At 38.7% G+C, this 22,208-nt stretch overlaps 1 protein-coding gene across 1 annotated transcript in view; it reads right to left on the minus strand.

Moving 5' to 3' along the window:
* The window catches only part of spred1 (sprouty related EVH1 domain containing 1), a 44,944-nt gene extending 29,781 nt beyond the window's left edge, over positions 1 to 15,163 (minus strand). Inside the window, exon 1 of the mRNA XM_042500667.1 lies at positions 14,290 to 15,163. Coding sequence (XP_042356601.1) covers positions 14,290 to 14,321 — 32 coding nt within the window. The 5' untranslated portion in view covers positions 14,322 to 15,163. The remainder of the gene's footprint in view (positions 1 to 14,289) is intronic.
* Between the last annotated feature and the right edge of the window lie 7,045 nt (positions 15,164 to 22,208).

Here is a 22,208-nt window from a genome sequence, read left to right on the forward strand (position 1 = left end):
ACGCAGACTGCATTGGGCCACCGGAAATGACAAAGGTCAGGGTGTGCTGAGGGCAGCATTTTGCAGAAACTCCTGGTAACATATTAAAGACCGGGGGAAGATCTGAGAGCTGACAGAAAGAAACGGGCAAAGAGAGTAAAGAATGTGACTGCCGGATGTCTTCCTGAGACACATTGCTCTCTGGCCAACGTCTGGGTTAACCAATGACGATGACATCACAGCATCTGAAATGTTTTCTCAAGAATTTTCTCTCAGATGATGAGTATGAAACAATGATTAAGAGAGAGAAATGTTACTAACTGACAACACTGTAGCTCTAGAGGAAGTACAGCTGCATCCTCCCTCATACTGCCTCTCTTCTCTAAATCTTGGCCAACCTTTGCCCTCCTGCCTTCCACACCCTTGGCAAACCTCAGTGCCCAGGTAACTGGTTAGTAATTAATCCAAGAGCCAGTGAGCATTAAATCTGAAGCTACTTTTTCCTTTATGTAGAAGCTTTGATATCCTGGCTCCTGGTAATAGTTGACCAAAGCTTCCTCAAAGGGTTGATGAGCGTGATAAATACTGGTATCTTCAAAAAAAGAAAGAAAAAAAAACTAGCCGACAAAACAGAAAATCCCCACACTTCATTCTGGCCCATTCTGGTGTGTTCAGACACAAAAAGAATCAGCTTTTCTTAACTAAAGACAATTTCAGCAATATATATGAATGCATATATTTCTAACAATATATTGAACATCACTGCAACATACCCTGCTACCCCCTCTCCCAAGCAGCTAAGTTAAAGCAATGTAACTGTCCTTTAAGCATTTATAATCAATAATAAAAAAATCAATGTATGTCATGACAATGTGAAAAAGCTCACTGGTAGTTATGGCCCACAAAGACTTATCACCCAAATCTGCAGCTACCCTAGGCTGTACTGACCTTTATAGTGGGTATACTTGTTCTGCCTGTAACTTTGCTGTTTCTGTTCACTCCTACTGCTCTCATAACGTCCTTTTAAGCAAAAAAAGCTCTAATAAACCCACGGCGCACTACCAGCTCAGCACCAAACTACAGACAGATACAGTTAGTGGTTACCTGGTGAAAACAGTGGAGCATTATCAACTGAAGAGCCAGATATTTTCCTCTGTGGTTGGTAGAGACCAAAAACAGAGGTAAAAGAGAGTGAGTATTTGACTTAAATTCATTTCATTACATCCTCACAAATAAATACATCCAAGCAACCCTTTGGACAGACTGAATGGCTATCAAATCCTTCAATAATATTAAATTTTGTAGAACTGTTCACACTACTGCCTGTCCAAGGCCTCGCCGGTCTGTCTCTGTCAGGAGGCCTCATCAGTCACGGTGTAAACAGAGGTGGACAACAATATAATTCTTTCACTTGTTATTATAATCCGAATAATCAACGGACATTTTCAAATATTGTATTATGATTTTTCTGCCACTTTATGAATGAATTGATCCAAAAATGAGCAACTATTCTGCCAATCAAATAAGTATGAGCAAATAGTAACGGATAGTGGGGCTGGAAACAGATACAAAACATAATTTACCAATTAAACAAAATTATGAATCTCTTAACCTAAATGTACAATTGTCTGTTTGTTCTCTCACGTACCACCCTTGAGCTTAAACACTAACTAGTCGTGGGAGACTGACAGAAAAACACAACCACTACAACTTACTTCCCCCTTGCAACCTTCCAGCAACACCCTTTTTGGTTACACCTCATGACTGCGCCACAGAAGAAGTGCTTAAGCTTACACGAGAAACCCTGTTACAGCAGCAAATATGCATTTTTGAGCAGTATAACAGGCAGTAAAACGGGGAAATACTGCCGCTGTTACACCCCTCTATGGCCCCCAATAAAGGATGCGGGTGATGGGTGCAGGAGGGGCTGTCAGTCAGGCAGGGGTCCCTGGGGTGAACAGAAGGCAGGCGGTGGTGTCGCTCAGCCATGACCAGGGCACAATGACCAGGGCCTGACCCTTCAGACCTACCATCACACACATGCCAGCAACCATGACACTCACAGGGAGGGGGGCCGGGCCCAGAGAGGAAGTTAAGTGGACTGTGTACATGTGCATTTTTGCATCTAGCTTAACCCTTTGAAACCTGGATCAACATTGGTTTTCTTGTGCTGTGTTCAGACAACTTTTGTAAGCTACTTAACCCTTTGAGCAACCAGAGAAAACTGGTTTGATTTCTATCCCTTACGAACCTGGCAACAAATTGCGAGAAATTAGTTAAAAGTGACAAGAAAATGACCTGAAAATTCAATTTAAGAAAGGGGGGAGGGAAAATTATTATAAAAATGTTCATAAAAAATAATAATTACTATTATTATATATTTAAAAGTATGTCACAGAATAAATGTATACATATATATCTTATTTTATTTGTATGGTTTTTTGGGGTTTTTTTTTGCTTTTTTCAGGTAATTTTTTACTCATTTCTGGCTAATTTTGGGGCCATGCCTTGTGAAGTGGCTCATTACCCCATCTTTTTGGAAGAAATCAAACCAATTTGCTCAAGTTTGGCAAATGGTCAGTAATTAAAAATAGATCTGCAGATCTGCAGAGCAACAACTCAACCAACAACAAACAAGTGTACACCACCCATCTCTTTAAAAAAACAGGGCATGTATTCCTTCCTCTTTTTACCCCTCATGACAAAAAAAATATTTCCTTTCTTATGGTAAAAACAGTAAGTGGTTCAAAAAGATATTTGAGTGCAACACACACACACACACACACACACACACAGTTCAGAGTGGGATGGTGGAGACAAAGGCTGGCCTCCACGCCCCTCGCTGGGAGCACACAGTCGACTGGACACACAATTGAAAGCGGAAGCAGATCAGCTGGCCTGGGCCTGCGAGCAGGGGAGAGAGGAGGTGGGGGGGGAGCAACAGAGAGAAAGGAGCCCCCCATTCCAAATTATTCCAAGTTATTCTGCTGGATGACTGACTTCATTTCCGACCAAAAGCAGGAGAGAAAAACAGAGGGAGGGGTGAGAGTGTAACAGAGGACTGTGGAGAGAGGAGGAGGAGGAGGAGGAGGAGGAGGAGGAGGAGGAGGAGGAGGTGGCGGCTGTGGATGGGAACAGGGTGGAGACCAAGGTGACAGTCAACAGCATGCACCCACATATAAATGTGGCCTTTCTATTCACAAAAAGGATGTGCATCTGCTTTTACCACATCTTTACAATATGATATCCAAGGTTCCCTCACACTGTCATGGATAGAACTTCAAACTCTTCCATGACTTTTCAAGGACCCAATATTTTTTTTCTTGCCCCACTTGGCCAATGTTTTTCAAACATATAAGATTCAAGCTCTATACACACATAATTTTAGCATCCCACATGATTGTGTTCAAACTGCCAGAAATTTCAAAATCCTACAATAATTCATGTTTTTAAATAAATTATCATTGTCATTTTAGAAAAATCATGCTTTTCAAAAATGACAGAAAACAAACAATGTTTTCTATAAAAATCGCCAAAATTGTCAAAGGAAAAAATAAAAATAAAAGTTTTTAAAAATCACCCAAACTTCTTAAAGAAAACATGCGTTCCAAACCTCTTTTCTTTTAATAAATTAAGAAAAAAATCTCTACAAAAAAAAAGAAGAAGAAGAGGAAGGGAAGAAAACATCACAACAACACAAATCCGCAGATGCGCAAGTTTGGAAGGCATGTTTTCTTAAAAAAAATCAGCCAAAATAAATACTACACAGCCATTTAAAGTTGTATGTCCCTCCCCCAAAGCCAAAAGTGCTTAAAAAATGATTTGACATGCATAGTGGGCAAACATGAAGGGAGTGATGCAATGCGGAGAGGAAATGAAGAAATGTACATGATAAACAAATAAACAAAAACAACTAATATGTTGTCACACGTCGACACATATTAAAGTTATGTTGCATCATAGGCTACAGAAAACAAATTCAGTGTTATGTTGCATGAATATAATTTAATTTTAACACATTTCCATATTTTTTCCAATAATAATAACTTCCAATGATTCCTATTCCCATGACTTTTCCAGGCCTGGAAAATGTGATTGTGACACTCCATGACTTTAGCAGATTTTCATGAGGGTGGGAACCCTGGATATATGCAGTATGTTTTACTTTATACAATCACATGTAAGTAGGAGCAAAGGGCAAAAAATCCCACCACGACTTAAATTAGACTTCAGCTTCCACTTAAAATGAATTGTAAGAAGAGAAGAGAAGGCGTGATGAGGGAGCACGTGCAGACCAGGCAGGCCTGGGCCTCGAGGCCGGCTGCTCCAGTGTGTGGTGGAGAAGGGGGATCCTGGGACAACCATTTCCTAAGTTGACAAAGTGGCCGTTTGTCTGCTGCTCCGGCCCATAGCTCACTGGGCTCCAGCATGCCATCATGCTTTGCTCCTGTCTCAGCCTTGGGCTTCCCACCCCGGAGGGGAGGGGTATGTGGGGAGGGGGTATTGAAAGAAAGACAGGAGGGGGAGAAGAAGGGAAGGAGGAGAAGGAAGAGGAGAGCAGGAGGGGAGAGAGAGAGAGAGAGAGAGAGAGACAGAGAGAAAGAGAAAGAGAGAAAGGATGTGGCCTGAGTCCTGGGTGCTCGCCAAGTCACCCTCCCTTTCCTCCGCTCCGTCTCCCCCCTTCTACCCAACCCCTCCCCGGCTGCCTCTCAACACAATGGCTGCTTCTCTGCTGAAATTTCACGTTATTGGATCCCGGGCCTGGAGTTTTGTCCTCCCACAATGTCCAGGCAGCGGAGCATGCTGCAGGGGAGACACACTCTGCAAGCTAAAAGCTGGAAAACCATTCCTTCTTTCATTAGCATCAGAAAAGGGGAGAAAAGCCCCCACCAACACCACCACCTCTTTTTTTTTTTCCATCGCCCCTTTTCCTCCCCATCTCTCCCCTGTATCAAAACCGGAGGAAGGCTGTCAAGCTTGGTCAAGCTCCACTAGACCACTTTGGCTTATAAGACTTTGTAGGGCGGAAAATCATTAAAATATCATTGGGAAAATAAACACAAGCTACTTATCCCAATCCGATCCTATAGATTATCCTCAGAAAGGAAAGCAATCACTAGGAAAGTAGAGGGGGGAATGCAGGATGGCGTGAAAAGCTACTCTACGTTTTGACTTGTTATCTATTCTTTCTCAGATGTGTAGCTATCTTCAACAGCTGATATCTTTGAGAAAATATGCAACTTTTATATTTCCTTAACAGCGTTAGCCTTACCTGAAATGCAAGAAGTCTCGCTGTATTAAACTGCTGAAAAATCTGAAGGAGTCTAAAGCTTGAAGATGTAACTAAGTACATTTACTCAAGTATTTTACTATAGTAAAAATTTGATGTAACTGTACCATCATACCATGTCATCAACCATACTTTTACTCCACTTTCACTCCTGTACCTTTTACTTCACTACATTTATCTGACAGCTTCAGTTACTTAAAAAAAATTATAAACCTAAGAAGAGTTTCTAAAATATGATGTTGTTTTCTTTTAAATAGTTTTGACATTGTTTTTTAAATTTCTTTTTTTATAATTTAGAGGTTTTGGATTTTTTTTTTTTTTAATCTTTTTCTTTTTAGAATTAAAAAAAAAAAATTTTGCATTGGGTACTTTTGATGCTTCAAGTACTTTTTCCTGATTATACTGATTATACAGTGTAGGACTTAAACTAAGTACAAAGTATTTTTACAGTGTGGTATTAGCACTTCTGCATCAGTAAATTAGCTGAATACTTCTTCCGCCCCAGGAAAAAATATATAATTGAATGCAGCCAAGAATTTATAAAGTGTAATCCACCACAAACAAAAATCTAGAGTCGCAGCTTGGAGCTAAAGTTGTGAGAGAATGAAGTGGTGCAGTTTCCTTCACTGCGATCACGCCTCATTGAAGAAATAAATAACATGCAATCTGGGACTCGACCGTCGATTCCAGCAGTGCATCTAATCTGAACGGTGCAAACTAGCCGGCCAATTAGCCACGGTTCAAATCCCCTAAATAACCAGTGGCAAACTCAAGGGCACGAACATACTCAAAACAAACACCAACATGACCCAACATGGATGCAATGCAAATTATGACATAAGGCCAGAACAAGACGCTGTTTGAAGGGACTGTCTGTTAGCCATTAAAGAGATATTTCTGCAATATTCAACCAGCTTTGCATCAAAACAATGTGGTTAGTATGTCTAGGTGAACCTACTTTCCTCCATCTAACCAGTGCCTAGATATTCCTCCTCAAACCCTGGCGTAACCCCAAATGACGTAAATTACATTTTTGGAGGAGTTTCACTGGTTCTCGAACTGTTGCTCAAACTACAGGCTGTACTTCTGCATTTTCGAACAGCCCGCCAACCCTGCTGCCACCCAACACAGACTCCGTGAGCATACAGCAGATCAAGAGACACACCCGCCCCCTCTGTGTCTTAAACTCGGACCGAAATCCTATATACAGTAAAACAAAGCAGTGCTGATAGAAGACAAATCAAGATTATGTTACTACACTGCCCGTCTCTCATCTAAAACATTACAAACACAGAAATATATTCTAATGCCCTGTTTCACCATAACGGCAAAAGTTTGTGAACAGGAAGTGGGCGCCTCTGCTTCTCTGAAAAAAAAAACGAGATCAAACAGTAAAACCAAGCAGTGCTAATCAAATATAAACCAAGATTCTGTTACGGAGTTAAATCTCTCACCTCAAATGTTTTCAAAAACATGTTTTAGCTTACCGTTTATCAGTAATACAAGATCGGGCTAGCCACCGTTGATTCAAACGTACCATCAGGTGCGCTGCTTTCTGGTAGCAAAAACACACTTTTTCCTCTGTTTTCTACGGTCATGTAGCATCAATGTCAAAAGTAATTGTGTCTTTCCATTGCAGAGATGGCCTAGTTTTATGTGAGGGCCTTCTTTATACCGGTAAATACTTCTTTAGTGAAAACAGAGCTAATATTGGGACAATGCCACTAACAGGCGACCAGCATCACAAGCCAGCTACATTAGCTGCAGTGAAAACTAATACATTGGCTATAGAAAGAGAAGTGAAAGAGAAATTTGCCCTATCTCCTCTCTCAACACCTCAGGCTGCTGGTGAGTCATCTCCCTCACAAGAACATTCAGCTTAGCTACCAACTGACTCAGGAAAAAAAAAAACAAAAAACAGAACAAGCCTACTCTGCGGCTGCACCACACAGTGAAGCTCCACTTCAAATTTACCACCATCCTTTCACAGAAATAAGATGACGGCAAATGAACTGATCACAGTCGCTTCTGGTGGCATCCGTCACAGACAGCAGTTAGTGGGTCAAATTAGCCTGCAGCCCAAACCAAAGAGAGACCGAAAACAGCAAATGAATGTCAAAACTGCTCACTCGCACAGCGTTTCGAACATTGATTTTCTAACCAACCCCTCTATTACTGGATTGGGCCTGCAACCCCAACAACAATGTTCTAGGTGCCGCTGCACCGTGGCACTATAAATCACAAGGATCCCATATGTGTATCAAATGCCAAAAAACTATTCTCAAACATCAATCAAAGCCACATATTGAGATGATCTTAATTTGAACCGCAAGCATTTGGAAAATTAAAACCTTGCGCTTGCCATTACCAAAAAGAAAAAAAAGAGGAACCACAAATTTCGACTGCTGCGTCTCTGGTCTTCTTTGATGTGAGAGTAGTCCCCAGGGACCCTACTCGTCATAGTTACTCTGAAACCGAGGGGGAAGCTGAGGGAACGTGGCAGCCGTCTAGCTGTGGGAAAAGCCATCAGGCGCAACTTAGGAAGGATAAACCACCGAACCATGATCATGGCCCATGGATGTACAGAGAAACTGCTATGACAAGTTGTAAACCATCGCAGTGTGCCCTGTTGTTGCGGATAACATAACATTATCATCACATCAGAAACCAACCTATTAGTTCACTCTGGAAATCAATTACATAAAGGGCTGGGAAAAATATATCAATAATATAATGATTAGAGGGAAAAATATCAATACAATATTGTAATATTTTTGCGTGGCAATATTTTAGCGATACTCAAACACCATGTATCATTTTTTGATTAAATAACTTCAAAATATTAAAATACAAATTATTACAACTTTCTTTTCAGTCCGATAGATATAATTAATGCATCAAAATGACTACAGTGAGATAAAGAGACCAATAACTTTATCTTATTAAATAAAAATAAAAAGTCTTACTTTAGGGGCATAATTTGCTGTTAAAAGGGATAACGAATTGTAATATATGTGTACTCAGCATATTGCAACAAGTGTAAACAATAATACTGTATAGTGACTTAAGTGATAATATAGTATCATGGGGCCTCTGGTGATTTCCACTACTGAAACAAGACTAGATGTCTTCTTGGATTTTAGTGTTTCTCATTTCCTGGGTTTAAAGGTGCATTACAATAAAGTGATGTCTGGCTGGCTTCTGGCTGTTCTATTATTTGTCTTCACTTAGTCATTATATCCACACTACTGATGATCATTTGTCAAAAGTTTCATAGTGTAAATTTCTTGTGAAAGCACTACCAATGGCCAACCCTAAAATATCGTCCCAGTATCACTAGAGATTTGATCAAAAATATCACTCGATTTGATTTTCTCCATATCACCCAGCCCTAATTAGATTAGTTTTCAATCAGCTTTTCTATGTAATGTCCGCCTCTGAGATTTGGAGGAATCAAGAAACACTTAAACCAAGCAATAAAAGTCTGTTCCAATTCTAAATATAGCCACCAGACAGGACAAAATCTGATCAAAAGTTACTGAGCAGATAAAAATATATGTTCTAACAGGCTTCCAATTTTAACCCATTTGAAGACTTGACTCAATAATTGATTTATTTGATAACATAAAGCTAGAAGTGCTTAAATTCACTCATCTAGGATCCAGGCCTATCTCTCCCAGAAACACATGCACATGCCAAATGTTCCCACAGAAATAAACACACAAGTGTGTGTGTGTGTGTGTGCACAGGCGCGCACACACAGAAACCCCTTCCTGTTTTCAAAGTGCTTGGAAACTCAATCAAAGACACAAGGTTTAGGATTTACATCTGTGCCCTTTTATGTCTGTGGCCTCGCAGGAAAGAACCATCTCAGCCCAGCTGCAGCAAAGAGCTCACAACAAGGCCCAGCCTTCATGCTCCCGCATGCAGCACAACTGAAAACAATATCCACAATTCAGACACTTAGTGCTAAAAGCACTTCTTAGAGGCATCGAGATATGGTCTGTGAACATCAGAGGCCCTCCTTGACAAAGAAATAAAGGCAAGCTCTGCTATCAGGATGTTGTGATGGAGTTTTTTTTAAGTAGCAGAAGTATTCAGTTTCTTTACTTAAGCAGAGTACTGACACCATACTGTGAAAATAATATGTTAGAAGTAAGAGTTCTGCATTGAAAATGTTACTTAAGTAGTAACATTTTAAGTGCTTAAAGCATTAAAAGTACCCAAATGCAGAGAAACTGAAAAGAAAAACCCTGAAAATTATTTTTAGAGAATTTTGAAAAAAAAAAAGTCCCCCCAAACCCTAAATATGAAAAAAAAAAAAATAACTCATAATTATTAAAATAAATAATACAAGACAAAAACATACAAACACCTCAAAGTTATCAAAAAACACACAAAAAAGAAAATTATTTTTTAAAAATGAGAAAACAACCAAGGAATTAAAAACTATAAATTAAAAAAAACAAAGAAACAAACAAACTCAATATTATTTTAGAAGTGTAGAAAAACACCCCCAAAATCCTTGAATATTTATCAAAATAGTTTCCAGTTCTTTTATTTTTGACAATTAACAAATTGATTAAACTACTACTACTTAGTTAACCTGTACTTAAACTGTTTGGTTTAAATGATGACAAAACATCAGATTTTTTAAACTATTGTTAAGTTTTTATGAGAAAATCTTCACTTGTCAAGTACAATACTTGAGTATATGTACTTTGTTAAATTCCATCAATGAGTTTTTTACCCTTCGCATACAGCATATGTCCACACCAGGTCTTTGTCTTTAAAACAAGAAATTTAGTTTGAAATATGCTCTAAATACACTGCTGACATTTATGCAAGTTTATGCTTGCTCCTAAAATACTTGAGGAGGAAATGAAAATTATAAGAGGGAAGTGGCTCGGGTTTAAAATACACAGAATCCGGGCCTAAATCTGGCCATGGGAATGGAACAGTCCACCACTATACAAGGCCTGTTCAGTGTGTTGGCTTGTCTCAGTTACAGACAGTCCAAGCCCTCTGGTTATACAGAGGATCATTGTCATTAATCACACAAACAATTTGACAGCTTCTAATAGAACACACAGGACACTGGGACACAAATAATCATACGCAAAATAACTTTTAGGGTTGTGCAACTTTTCACCTTCAGTAAATAGGGTTAAACAGAGAGATTTAATGTAAAGACGCTTTCATGTGTACAGCTAAATCTAATAAAATGGGAGAACATGCCTAGCAAAGTAAAAGTGGCCTTATGTATATTAGTCAAATAACACATTTCATTCGTCTCTGTAAACCACCGTAGTCACAAGCAACACTTCCCCAAAAGAATACAGAAGCAAAACCAAAGATATGTTCAGCTCAGCAGACTTTGTCAAAGGTAAAATGTGTCTACAGTTAGGACTAAGCCAGCTAGCAAAGCTAAGTGTTCACTGAGGTCATATCCAACAACTGGCAATAACCCCAAATAATACCACCTATAAAAAAAGGTCCAGGAAATTATTTAGCTTAACATAAGGGCCACAGGATATAGGCAATTACCCAGGCCATAAAGCACTGGCCCTAACAGCTGAAGTAGCTGTCTCCCTTTGTCGTTTCAGGACATGATGGGGGTTGTTTAGGGAGGAATGCGTTTGGAAAGCTCGGCAACAGGAATGGGAGTGCAAAGCCGCCCTCAGGTGATAAGATCAAGACACCCACATTGGCAGATAAAACGCTGAGCTGTCAAATCAATCACTCAGATAGGAAGAGGACACAGAGAGAGGAATCACCTGACTGGCAACAGACAATACCACAGAGCTGCAGGAATCTAAAACAATGAGGCCGTACCCTATACACCCTCAGAGGAATATAGAGGCGGCTGACCTTCACTGATAAAAGCGGATGAGGGAATCATTTGATTCGTTTTAGCAAGTCTGTCGGCCCATACACTGTAAAATCTGAAAAGTTGATTTTACTTTTTAAAAATCTAGGAAACCCATTGTCTATAAAATGTTAATCAATGTATCAATAAGTCGAAATGTATGTTTGCTTTCAATGTAATTGTTAACCTTACTCAGAATTTAGTAATATGTTAATTTTGTGAAGTTGCTGCAACTTAAAAATGACAAGTTTAATAACATTAATCTTTCTAAGTGCTAGCAACTTCAGTAAAGCTAGTTTACAGTGCTATATATCTGTATTCTGCTGACTGCAAACTAGTCAATAGTACTTTTTTAAACATGTTAACAAAACAGAACTCGCAGACCTCCTAACTTCATCGTAGGCAAAATCTTCTTTGTGCTCGGATTTCAGTGTTTAAACTAAAATTTTCACACAATTTATTTTTTTAAATTCTCTAATAGGGACTGATGAGGACAGATGAGCATCTTGTTTTCTAACTACTTCATGTTTTGAAACCAGCTAAGAAATCCAAAATATGAAGTTTTAGCATAGCAGAGATAGAAGGTGAGCACAGTGCACCTCAACAGACTGCCTTGCTTGAGATAAATATTTTAGATAAGCGTGACATTCAGCAGAGAGGCTGCTTACACATACTTTCATAAATCCCCCACTTCTCCCAGCATGACCATAGTCCTTGTCTGCAAAAATTCACATTAGCCTTACATCACACCGACACCCACCCTCCAGAGCAGACGCGAACCAAAATCTGACGATGCTTTGTGTGCTTTCTTGTCATTTTGGCCTTGCAAACATAGCTGCACCAAGGCCAAGTAACATGTTCTCAGTAAAGGGTGTGTTGTGAGTGTGTGCGTGCGTGCGTGCATGCGTGTGTGTGTGAGAACACCACCTCGGCTTACCACCCCATCATACAGATAAAACCACCTCAGGACTATATGTTCACACATTTTGTGGATATTTTCAAATGAAATGTTCGCAATGTAAGCAACAGGAGAACTAACACATTTTCGTTTATACACTGAAGTATAAAGTTCATGGGTTTATAAAAACAATTTGCATCTGTTTAAGTAAAAGCATTTTTTTTAGGATTTAGCCAGTGACTCATCAAAGGTCTAAATTTATCTTATCAATGGTAGAGAGCACAATGTCACAATGTAAAAAAAGAAATGCACAACTCTATGATTTTGATTATTATCAATAATGCAAAAGAAAATTAACAAGACACACAAAATATCAGATTTTTTTGTGAGTTTTGTGAAGACCATATTAATGGCAGTCTCTTCGGCAAAAAATAAATAGCTCAGGCAACGCTTTGTATTCTGTTCACTCCAATACTATGAATCATACAAGAAAGGTGGTAGAATCATAGCAACAATGTTTGGATCACTTCGCCATCTTAGCTGCTGTCATCACGCAGTGTAGAACAAACCCAGCATATATTGGAGCTTGAGCCACTGTTGATTTGTATTTTATATGGCTTTTAGCTCCCAAACTGGGGCTTTGAGGCCTCCATGATTATAGCAAGGAGTCCCAGCAAAATCAGGAAGGACTTATTTAAATGGATATCTCCAGCTGTATGTTAACAGGATGAGAAAACGTATTCAGATGACTGCTGGCATCAGAGTTTTCAGCCCTCCCACTAGCATCAAACATGCTAGGTTATTACATAATTCAAGCTTAATCATGACTAATTGCAATAATCATCTTAGATAAATGTCCCTAAAACAATACATAGCAAGATAATGGTGAGTGGTGTCATTGTGATCTATCTGGCTTGATGTGAGAAAAAAAAAACCCTCCATGACATATGTTACATAAAGCACAGAAGTGTAGTTCAAGGACAAAGCCTCCACGCATTAAATCAATCAACCTCATTTAGGCCAGATAGATGGACTGGCGGAAAAACACGGGTGTGTTTCGACCATAAACCGTGACTGTAAATGGCTGAAAAGGGGCATATGACTTCCTGTGTGACAAATACATTATGAAAGAAAATCCTCGGAGATTCTGCAGAAACGTCTTTTAAATAAAGCACGCATGTAAAACACACGGTCAATAGAGGAGCAGTGGTGTTTATATGTTATGCATTGTACGGTAAAGGCAGGAAATGTGATCATTGTGTGATCGTCGGTGCAATGCGAAACAGTGTACAGTGCTGTGAATGGGCAGGCAGGTACTTTATGAATGGAGGGGATCATGTGACCGCAGCACCTCCCGGAGCAGATATTTCTCACTGACTGTCAACAAGCGCACACAAGGGATCAGCCCATTAAAACAATACCGAAATGCGACTTGAAATGGGCGCGACGTGTACAAAAACACCTCGCACACGGATCGCAACTGATCTCCATGCGTTGTGGCGATCTGGGTGTGAATGTAACGCCTTTTTAAAGCGTTTTTATGAATGGAGATTGTGATATGTAAATGAGTGTGATTGAGAAAAAAAAATGGCATCTTCAGCTTTTTGACATTGCCGCAATCGACTCGAATGGGTTTTCATTAAAGAAAGGCTGGACTACAATACATAACGTGATGTGCACGATTTTAATCGATGATTATGTTTCGAAATCATGGCGGACAATACAGATCTAGACTGTTAAAATAACGCTCTCTGATCATGATGTACTGGTAAGACATGGATATAAAATCATCTTTAGACGCGATTATTGCTGTGGTCACATATATCCAACTGCCGGTCTTACAAGTGCCAATCTATAACGCAATAATAAACATCCTGGACATATAATTTCCCTGTTAAATAAATTATGTGCAGGCAGCCATTAATATAGCTTTCTATAATGTGGCCTAATATGAATCCCCACAGCATATATATTGAATTATACAATTATTAAGAATGAGGTGCATTTCTGACTATGGCCTTTGTTAAACACGATTCTTTTTAAAATCATATCCATAGTGTACCATTTAGCCTACAAAACTACCAAAACAAAAAGCTTCGTATTATGATTATTAGTAAAGTGGGGTGATGAAATACCAGCGTCGCTCGGCTACAAATGTCATTGGGTCGAGTCAAGCGTGTGATAATACATAAAGATATGTAATATTCGCAGCTGTGTGTTGTGTATGTAAACGGAGAAATAGACAGTACTCACTCGTTGTTTGGATTTGTTGAATCTTCACTCATTTTTTTCCTCACGGGGATCCAAATCCTAGCAATAGCATCGACGACGCAGTGACGGCGGGATAAAATACCACAAATATCACCATTTTCCTTCACATGTAGAAATCACCCCCTATTTCGGATAGTAAGTAAACGATGTACAAAGGGGCATGCCTATAACTAAGCGTCCCTGTGAAAACCCAAGTGGAGCTAGCTTAACGTTAGCTTCGCCGCCTGGAGCCCCTAACGTTAAATCGCGAGGAGGAATGACAACCGTTGATTCATTTTATCCTCCCTGGAAGTAAAATCCGACCACAACAAATGGGTCATTGGCATCATCCTGCTCAACAAACACAGATCCCCAGTTTCGCAAAGAAAAATAGATCCTCAAAAAATGAAGAAATTGTTGCAGGCTGTAGGCAGGTTATTTATGGCTGGCTGTCGAGCATCCATTCGCCAACTTCAGGTCCAGGACAACACTTGAAAAAGCGCTGTGGAGCGTTGCTCCGTCAACGTGTCCGAGTAATTTGCAGTAAAGGCATCCAACGCCAAAAAAGGGTCTCAGTTGGGTTCAATATTAACACTGACGCGTGAAGTAAAAGCCTCGAGACTTGAGATTTCCTTGAGAAGTTGGTGGACATCTGCTTTAATCGAACTCCATTTTCAACTCGGGGGGAATGAAACATCGGAAAACTGGGCGGATGTGTCGACCCTCGCTTGAGAAAATTAGATCCTTCCGCGACGTAGTAAAAACATAACACTCTTGCGATAAAATACGCTCACCCAGCACACGATTTATTATATCTAGCGAAACAGCATCGCATATAGTGCTCAAACGCGTCCTCTTATATCCATGTGTAGCAAAGTGGGAGTGTTTATTTCTAAAGTTCACCTAAAGTAGTCCCCGCACTTCCCAAAAGAAGTTTCCCTTCAATCACGCATTGATACAAGGGGGAAGCGTCTGTGTGATAGCACGCAAAGTAGAAAATAATCTGGAGGAAGGACTTGGGCTGACACACACACACACACACACACAGACTCAGCCATTAACAATTTCTCCCGTTTTCTTTCATTAAAAGCTGTTTAGACCGCCCCCGAACCATTTTTAAAAAATCATACTGTGAAATTGCTTTAAATGCACACAGCAGCGACTGCAGTAGCACGTGGATTTACATTATACCCCTTCAGCATTAAAGCAAAGTCAGTATTTATTTTAATCACATGTCGTTTTTTGAAATTATTATTCAGATAGGGTGAAGTCGGGTTATCTGAGACATCAGGTAAAATGGGACAAATAAGATTTTACAGTTCATTTACATTTATTGTTCAAATATTAGCAGCCAGTCCTCAAACATGTTATTGCGTTGTTATTACAAATGTACTTTACCTGATTTTCATTGTTCTGAGATAAGAGGTATAGGCAGATCAAATATTTAAAAATCCACTGGTCCCAGAACCTCCAAGGAGAGCCATGTGGCATGTTGATTTTCTCATGTTAAGAGTTATGCCGCTAAAATAATAAGGGTATAACAACAAAAATTGTTTTAGGATGTTGCATTATAGTAATTGTTTGAGTTTTAATTAAAATATTCTCACAATACAGTTAACTTTTTATGAGAAAGGGTTTTGAGTGCTTACTTAATGCATTCAGGTAAAATAGGACATTTTTCTACAGTAAAACCAGTGTTTTTAGGCTACCAGGTGCAATAAAATTGTGATTAATGCTATTGTGTGCCAACCCTGTCCCATTTCAGAAATTTTTAGTATTTTTGAAAAATATGAAATATGATGCTGTGAGTCCGTATCAGCCACAATACTCATGAATTAGCCATAACTGTTACACACATGTCCACAGTAGACAATAAACAATGGCATTTTTGAAATTATTATTTAGATATAATCCATACACACAGAGCATCAAGACAAAAGGTGAAGTGAGAGAAATGCATGTCACAAATTAGTATATTTTCTTAGTATATTAGTACATTATCTTATTGAGAGGTAGTTTGAAATTACAGTATGGTTTAGTTTCTGTAATGCAATAGCCTATAATGGTAAATAAAAAATGAGGCATGATATCAACAGGGGTGTATCACCATATTCTGGGTCCTATGCTCAAGTAGTCTCTGTGGGCAGGGTCATTTCTACTGCACAAAAAACCCACTAACATCTGGCTTTTTAATTCAATGGGAATGTGGACAATCAGCATTCACACCCAGGTTAAATGACTCTGCAATAGACACGGGTATTCATCGCTTTAAGCTCCAATTGGAATTGATGGAAACATACCCGAGTGAACATGCTAATTTCAGCTCCTTAACTGGCGAGATGCAATGACGCGCTGCTACTAAATACTGACCGTCTCCTCTTAAGCAGCATTAAAACATCGATCCAAATTGGTCTGCATTGAGTTTGAAAGAGAGACTGAATAAATAAGAGAAACATTTCTCACAGACCTCTGTCCATGCTGCTTTCTACTGTTTACCTGTCCTCAGGTCCGCTCTTGCCATTGCAGGGACACACCAAAACAACCCACCCACACATAATGGCACGCTCATCTTCACTAAAGTTGTGTACACAGCTCTGCTCTACTGGCAAAGGAAAAGCAGTCTATAACCTATTTTTAGTGGGTGTACCTGTGTCTAAAAAACAGCATGCATACGCAACCATGAGAGGTACTTTTTGAATGAGTTTTTGGTCAAAAACCTTCTGTGGCTAACACTAGCTTAAGAAATTTCCACATTTTGTTTTACGACATAAAATACATCAGTAAATACCCCTCTCGCAAACTTTTAAGCTTTTATGTGTCTTAAAAAAGACGGTTGTTAACAAGAGGCTAAATGAGACGACAGAAAGTCATCATTCTGAACCACACCGAACACGGCTTTACAGCCTCGTAGCAGTGGTAATGTGTCCATATGTTATAGCCTCGCAACAGCTTTCATCTTCTGGCGATTGCATGAAGGCTTCAAAAATTCTAAAAGTGGTGTTCATTTGTGAAGATTATCTTGCTGAACAAAAAAATATATGTATCATAAATGTTTGAGCTTATTTTCTGCAATGATCAGTTAGCTTTCGGGTTGGCCTGCTAGGGTCCTGGGTTATCAGTCCCACTTTCCCCGCACTATGACACCCCTGGATATAAACTTTTATCACTATTAAACCACAGCAGAGGTTTTTGATTCAGAAAAGTTAAAACTACCCCAACTTGCAACCCAAACTCTCTCCAAGCAGCTGGTGCACTCACCAAAATAAAACACCCTCAACCAGAAAAAAAAAAAATCCATGTATGCACCTATGAATCTTATTTGCAAATGTGTTAAAAAGCCTTGCAGAGCGAATCAGTGGCCTGGTTGCGTAAGACTTAAATGCTATTGGATTTCTGTGCTGTGTGGAATGGCAAGAGATCAGGCTAAATGATTCTGCCTGGTTGTCATAGTGACAGCATGTTGTGTGAGAAGTTTCTTTGTATTTCTCTGGCTTTCATACAGCTTGTGCCAAAGCCTTATGTTGCAGCCGTATAAAACATCCCTCTGTGTCACTGTATATAGATAGCCTATGCATGCTTTGACCCCCACACGTGCAGCAATGACACATATTGTGCACTTCCTTTGGTATTTGATTAGATTTCCTGTCTGAGATCGCTGTGTACTGCTATCCTGGTGACTGCCTGAGAGCAAAGGTTATTGTCTCTTGGGCACTGTTGGAATGCAATTAAGTACATTTACTCAAGTATTGTACTTAAGTACAAATATGAGCAAGTTGTACTTTATTGGAATATTTTCTTTTCATGCCACTTTATACATTTACTCCATAACATTTCAGGGGGGAAATATTGTACTTTTTACTTTACTACATTCATCTGACAGCTGTAGTTGCTTTAGAAATTAAGATTTTCACATAAAAACATAAAGGTTTATAATATATGTTTTGTTATCAATTAATTTACCAAACAGTTTTGTACAAGTACAGGTGAAATGAGTAGTTGATTAATCAATTAGCTGTCAGAAAATTAATAGGCAACTATTTTGATAAACATAAAAGTCATTTTCTTTTTTTATCAATCATTTTGAGGTTTTGGGTTTTTTTCAATATTTTTTTCAAAAACATTTTTTAGTGTTTTGTTTTTTTTTAAAAAATGTATTTATAATTTGGGTTTTGGTGTGTTTCTAAAATTTTTTTTTTTAGAATTTTGAGTTTTTGGGGTGTTTTTTTAAAATATATTTTTTTAAATATTAAAGAAATAATTTTTATTAAAAAAAAATCTACTTTTTTATAATTTTGAGTTTTTTGAGTGTTTCCTTTTTAGGCGTTTTCTATGAATAATTTTCTCTTTTGTTTGTTTTTGATTTCTTTGAATTGGGTACTTTTACTTTTAATACTTTACGTATTTTTTCCTGATTATACTTGCTAACTTTTACTTAAGTAACATTTTCGATGCAGGACTCTTACTTGTAACAGAGTATTTTCACAGTGTAGTATAAGTGGTATTTCTATATAAGTATAGAAACAGTATTCCACTACTGCTCTTGGGATTATTTTCTCACCAGATGTCAGCTTGATATGAATTTTATGTGTTACATGCATTCTAAAAAGTCTCAAATTGGGTAGTCAAATCAAAGAAGCCCATCTCTGTGCGCATTTTATTAAACCTGGCCTCTTGTCTTCACTTCTTCTTTTTGTGAATCGGGTTACCATTGTCACGACCAAGCTCACAACTTCAAATAAAGTCTCCCTTGTTTCAAATAGAGCAGAAAAAGCAATGACCATGAATTTTTCCCACTTGCATGCCTGTATCCTTCAGAGTATTCAGAGTTCAGGAAGTCAGCCTTCTTTCTCATCTCACAAATGTGGATGGCCCTGGTGTGCGTTTCCTGTGTTTTTCACACACTGAACACAACGCACTGTGCTGTACTTATTAAACAAGTCAACAGGATGTTTAGCTAACAGAGGCATCCCTTGACTTTCCTTGCTAAGTGCAATCAGGGTCATCATAATTCTCCTTAAGACAGTAAACAAGCTAACATTCCTGTATTGCCAACAAGCGACCGCAGCATAAAGGATGTGTTTAGCTCAACACAAACCTCATTCAGCAGCAGTGTCCAACACAAATAAAACCTGGCTTGACTGTCAGGAAGACGGCTGAGAAGATCTGCATTATGGTTTAATGTGATTTCTGTTTGGTCATGTTTCTTAATTTTCAGTAATTACTTGGCACTCATTTTACAAACTTATTCAGCTTTTTATTGAAAATGACTTGTTAGTACACATGAACTCTAGGGCTTTTCTGACTTTAAATGTGAGTTAACACCAAAGCCTACTTTGAATGAGTTTGTAATATTGACATGATTCCCAAGTTTGAGTAGAGCAAGCAACAGTCTGTGGTGCTGAAAAATGAAGGCAATTCAAATGTGCCAAAACTGCAGTTCCTTGAACGGCCACCTGCGACCTGCTCCAAAACAGAGTAAATCTCCATAGATCCCCAGCAGAAAAAAAACATGTTATAGCCTGATAAAAAAAAACAGTTTTGGTCTCTTTCCATAATTTCACAATTCATGACAGCAATACGGGAGGGTGAATTGTAACAGCTCAAATGCTAAACTTGAGGCTTCAAAACTGGAGACGACAAACCCATGGGTTTCAGATAACATCATTATGTCTGTCAGGTGGCCTATGTGAAGTCTGAGAAAAATTCATTTATGTTGCGCTGTACATGTAATTTGGGCTATATGAAGACAGATGTAGGTTTCATTAATTCTGTACATTCTTCATTTTTAATTTGTACATTTGTAATATGTAACTTTGGTGTTTTATGTCCTTTGGCTCTGTTTTGCCTCTTTGCATGCTATTAACATTGTTTTATTTTTTGTAAAGGTATATTTGTTTGTTTTATTTTTATGCAGTTTGTGAAGCATTTCGTAACTTTGTTTAGATAAATGATAATAATAGAATTTTAGGGGCAAATCTGGTCCCCCAAGATGTTGCCTCCATGGCTTTGGCAGTGGCATGAGGATTGTGCTGAAGGACAAAAGCAAGCTTGTGGCATAAAAAAAACATCCCCATAAACATCTCTCCATGGCTGCACCATGATGACTTGAATCAGATGACGACCTTAAAACACAGGTGATGTGATCACCAGCTGCTCACAGCACAGACAGCGCCTGGTCACAAGAGAGGAGAAGTGAAGGCCTCTCTTTGTACAGCAGCTATGGAAAGGAAATTCAGTCTGTTTAGTTGTCGCCATACAATCTGCAGAGACCTCAGGGCATCTAGAGAGAAAGAGCGGAGATGGCTGATGACAGCTCTTTGTAAATAACCTTATCTCAGGATCCTCTGCCTTATATTTGTATTACCTCCCTCCTTTTTGTCAACACATTCAGGTTAGTGTAACTTTTGTCTGTCTGTGGACCTCCACTTTTCTGACTTTTCTGACTTGTTTCCATTCTTAAAAGCGCACACCTGTAGAGAGCCCTCGGACAGTGGAGTCACGGGCCAAGAGGTGTGGCTTAAACAAGAGGTGCTGATTTTTAAAGGCCTGGCAGCTGAACACAACAATGCATACCTATGATTAGTGTGGACCCGGCCTCGGAAGCCTGCAACTTTTAGGCACGCTAATTGTAGGGTGGCGAGTAGAAAAGGTGTAGCGGCCAGAAGGGGAAGGAAGTGTAAGGGCCTTCAGGCATGTCTGACTGTGTCCTGTGTACTAGCTCTTAATGTGTCTCTTTCTGACTGCGTATTTGCATATGGTCGGTGAGGAACTCAAGATGCAAACATTGACTATATTGCTTAATGTCCTCGGAATACTGGCTGAGGAATCTTTGATGTTATTTAAGTAGCATGAGGGGATTTTCCTTTCCAAGATTTTGTTTCAAGAATGTCTCAGAAGACAGATGGATGTGGATAACTAGATGAGTAAGTGTGTCAAGCTTAAAGAGCCGGTCTTGTGACCATGCACAAGGATGTTGGTTCAGATGGAAGGTCATTATGGCTGCAAAGCCCTTGAGAGAAACACATCTCTGGGATTGTTTAAGTTCTGTAAATGGTTAGAATTTGTCTGAGCATCAGAAGTGGAAGAAGCATTTAGTTTCTTTACGTAAGTAGAAGTACTAATACCACACACACAGTGAAGATACTCTGTTACAAGTAAGGGTCCTGCATTGAAAATGTTACTTAAGTAGAAGTAAGTAAGTTTAACAGCCAAAAAGTACCTAAGTATTAAAACTAAAAGCACCTAGGTCAGAAAAATTAAAAATTAAAAAAAGAAAGCTGTAATGAATTATTTCATAATATAAAAAAACACCCCCAAAACTTCAAAATCATTCAAAATAATATACAGAGAACACCCTAAAATTAGATTTTGCAGTGTTTTTCTTCTATTTCTTTAGTGTTTTCTTTGTTTGTGTTGGTTTTTTTTTCTAATAAAAAAAAACATTTTTTAAATTTCTCTGCATTGGGTACTTTTACTTCTAACACTTAAAGCACTTTTTTCCTAATTATACTACTTTTTCTTAAGTAGGATTTCAATGCAGGACTTTTACTAATAACAGAGTACTTTCACAGTGTAGTATCAGTACTCTGTAAGGGGTTTTGTTTACAAGTCTTATGGCTCTTTTTTGAAGAATGAATACTGGATGTGTGTTTGTTTTATATGTATTTCCCCACACTTCCACATACTAAGTTGTGTATGTTAAGAACAAACAGAAACCAAAAGTGTAGCACTGTACTTTAACGTACATTTAGTTTCATACTGTATTATACAGCTCTCTATATATTATACATTACATCAGTCATTAGGGTAAGAACTCCATTTTTGATTTGCTGTTACATTTACAGTTAACGCTCCAGATCAGCTTGCCTGTAATTTTGTAGCAGTTGCTAACGTCTCAGCTGCAAAAATGGGAAACTAAATTG

This window comes from Plectropomus leopardus, chromosome 14 (assembly GCF_008729295.1).
Source record: "Plectropomus leopardus isolate mb chromosome 14, YSFRI_Pleo_2.0, whole genome shotgun sequence".
In the NCBI taxonomy this organism is placed as follows: domain Eukaryota; kingdom Metazoa; phylum Chordata; class Actinopteri; order Perciformes; family Serranidae; genus Plectropomus; species Plectropomus leopardus.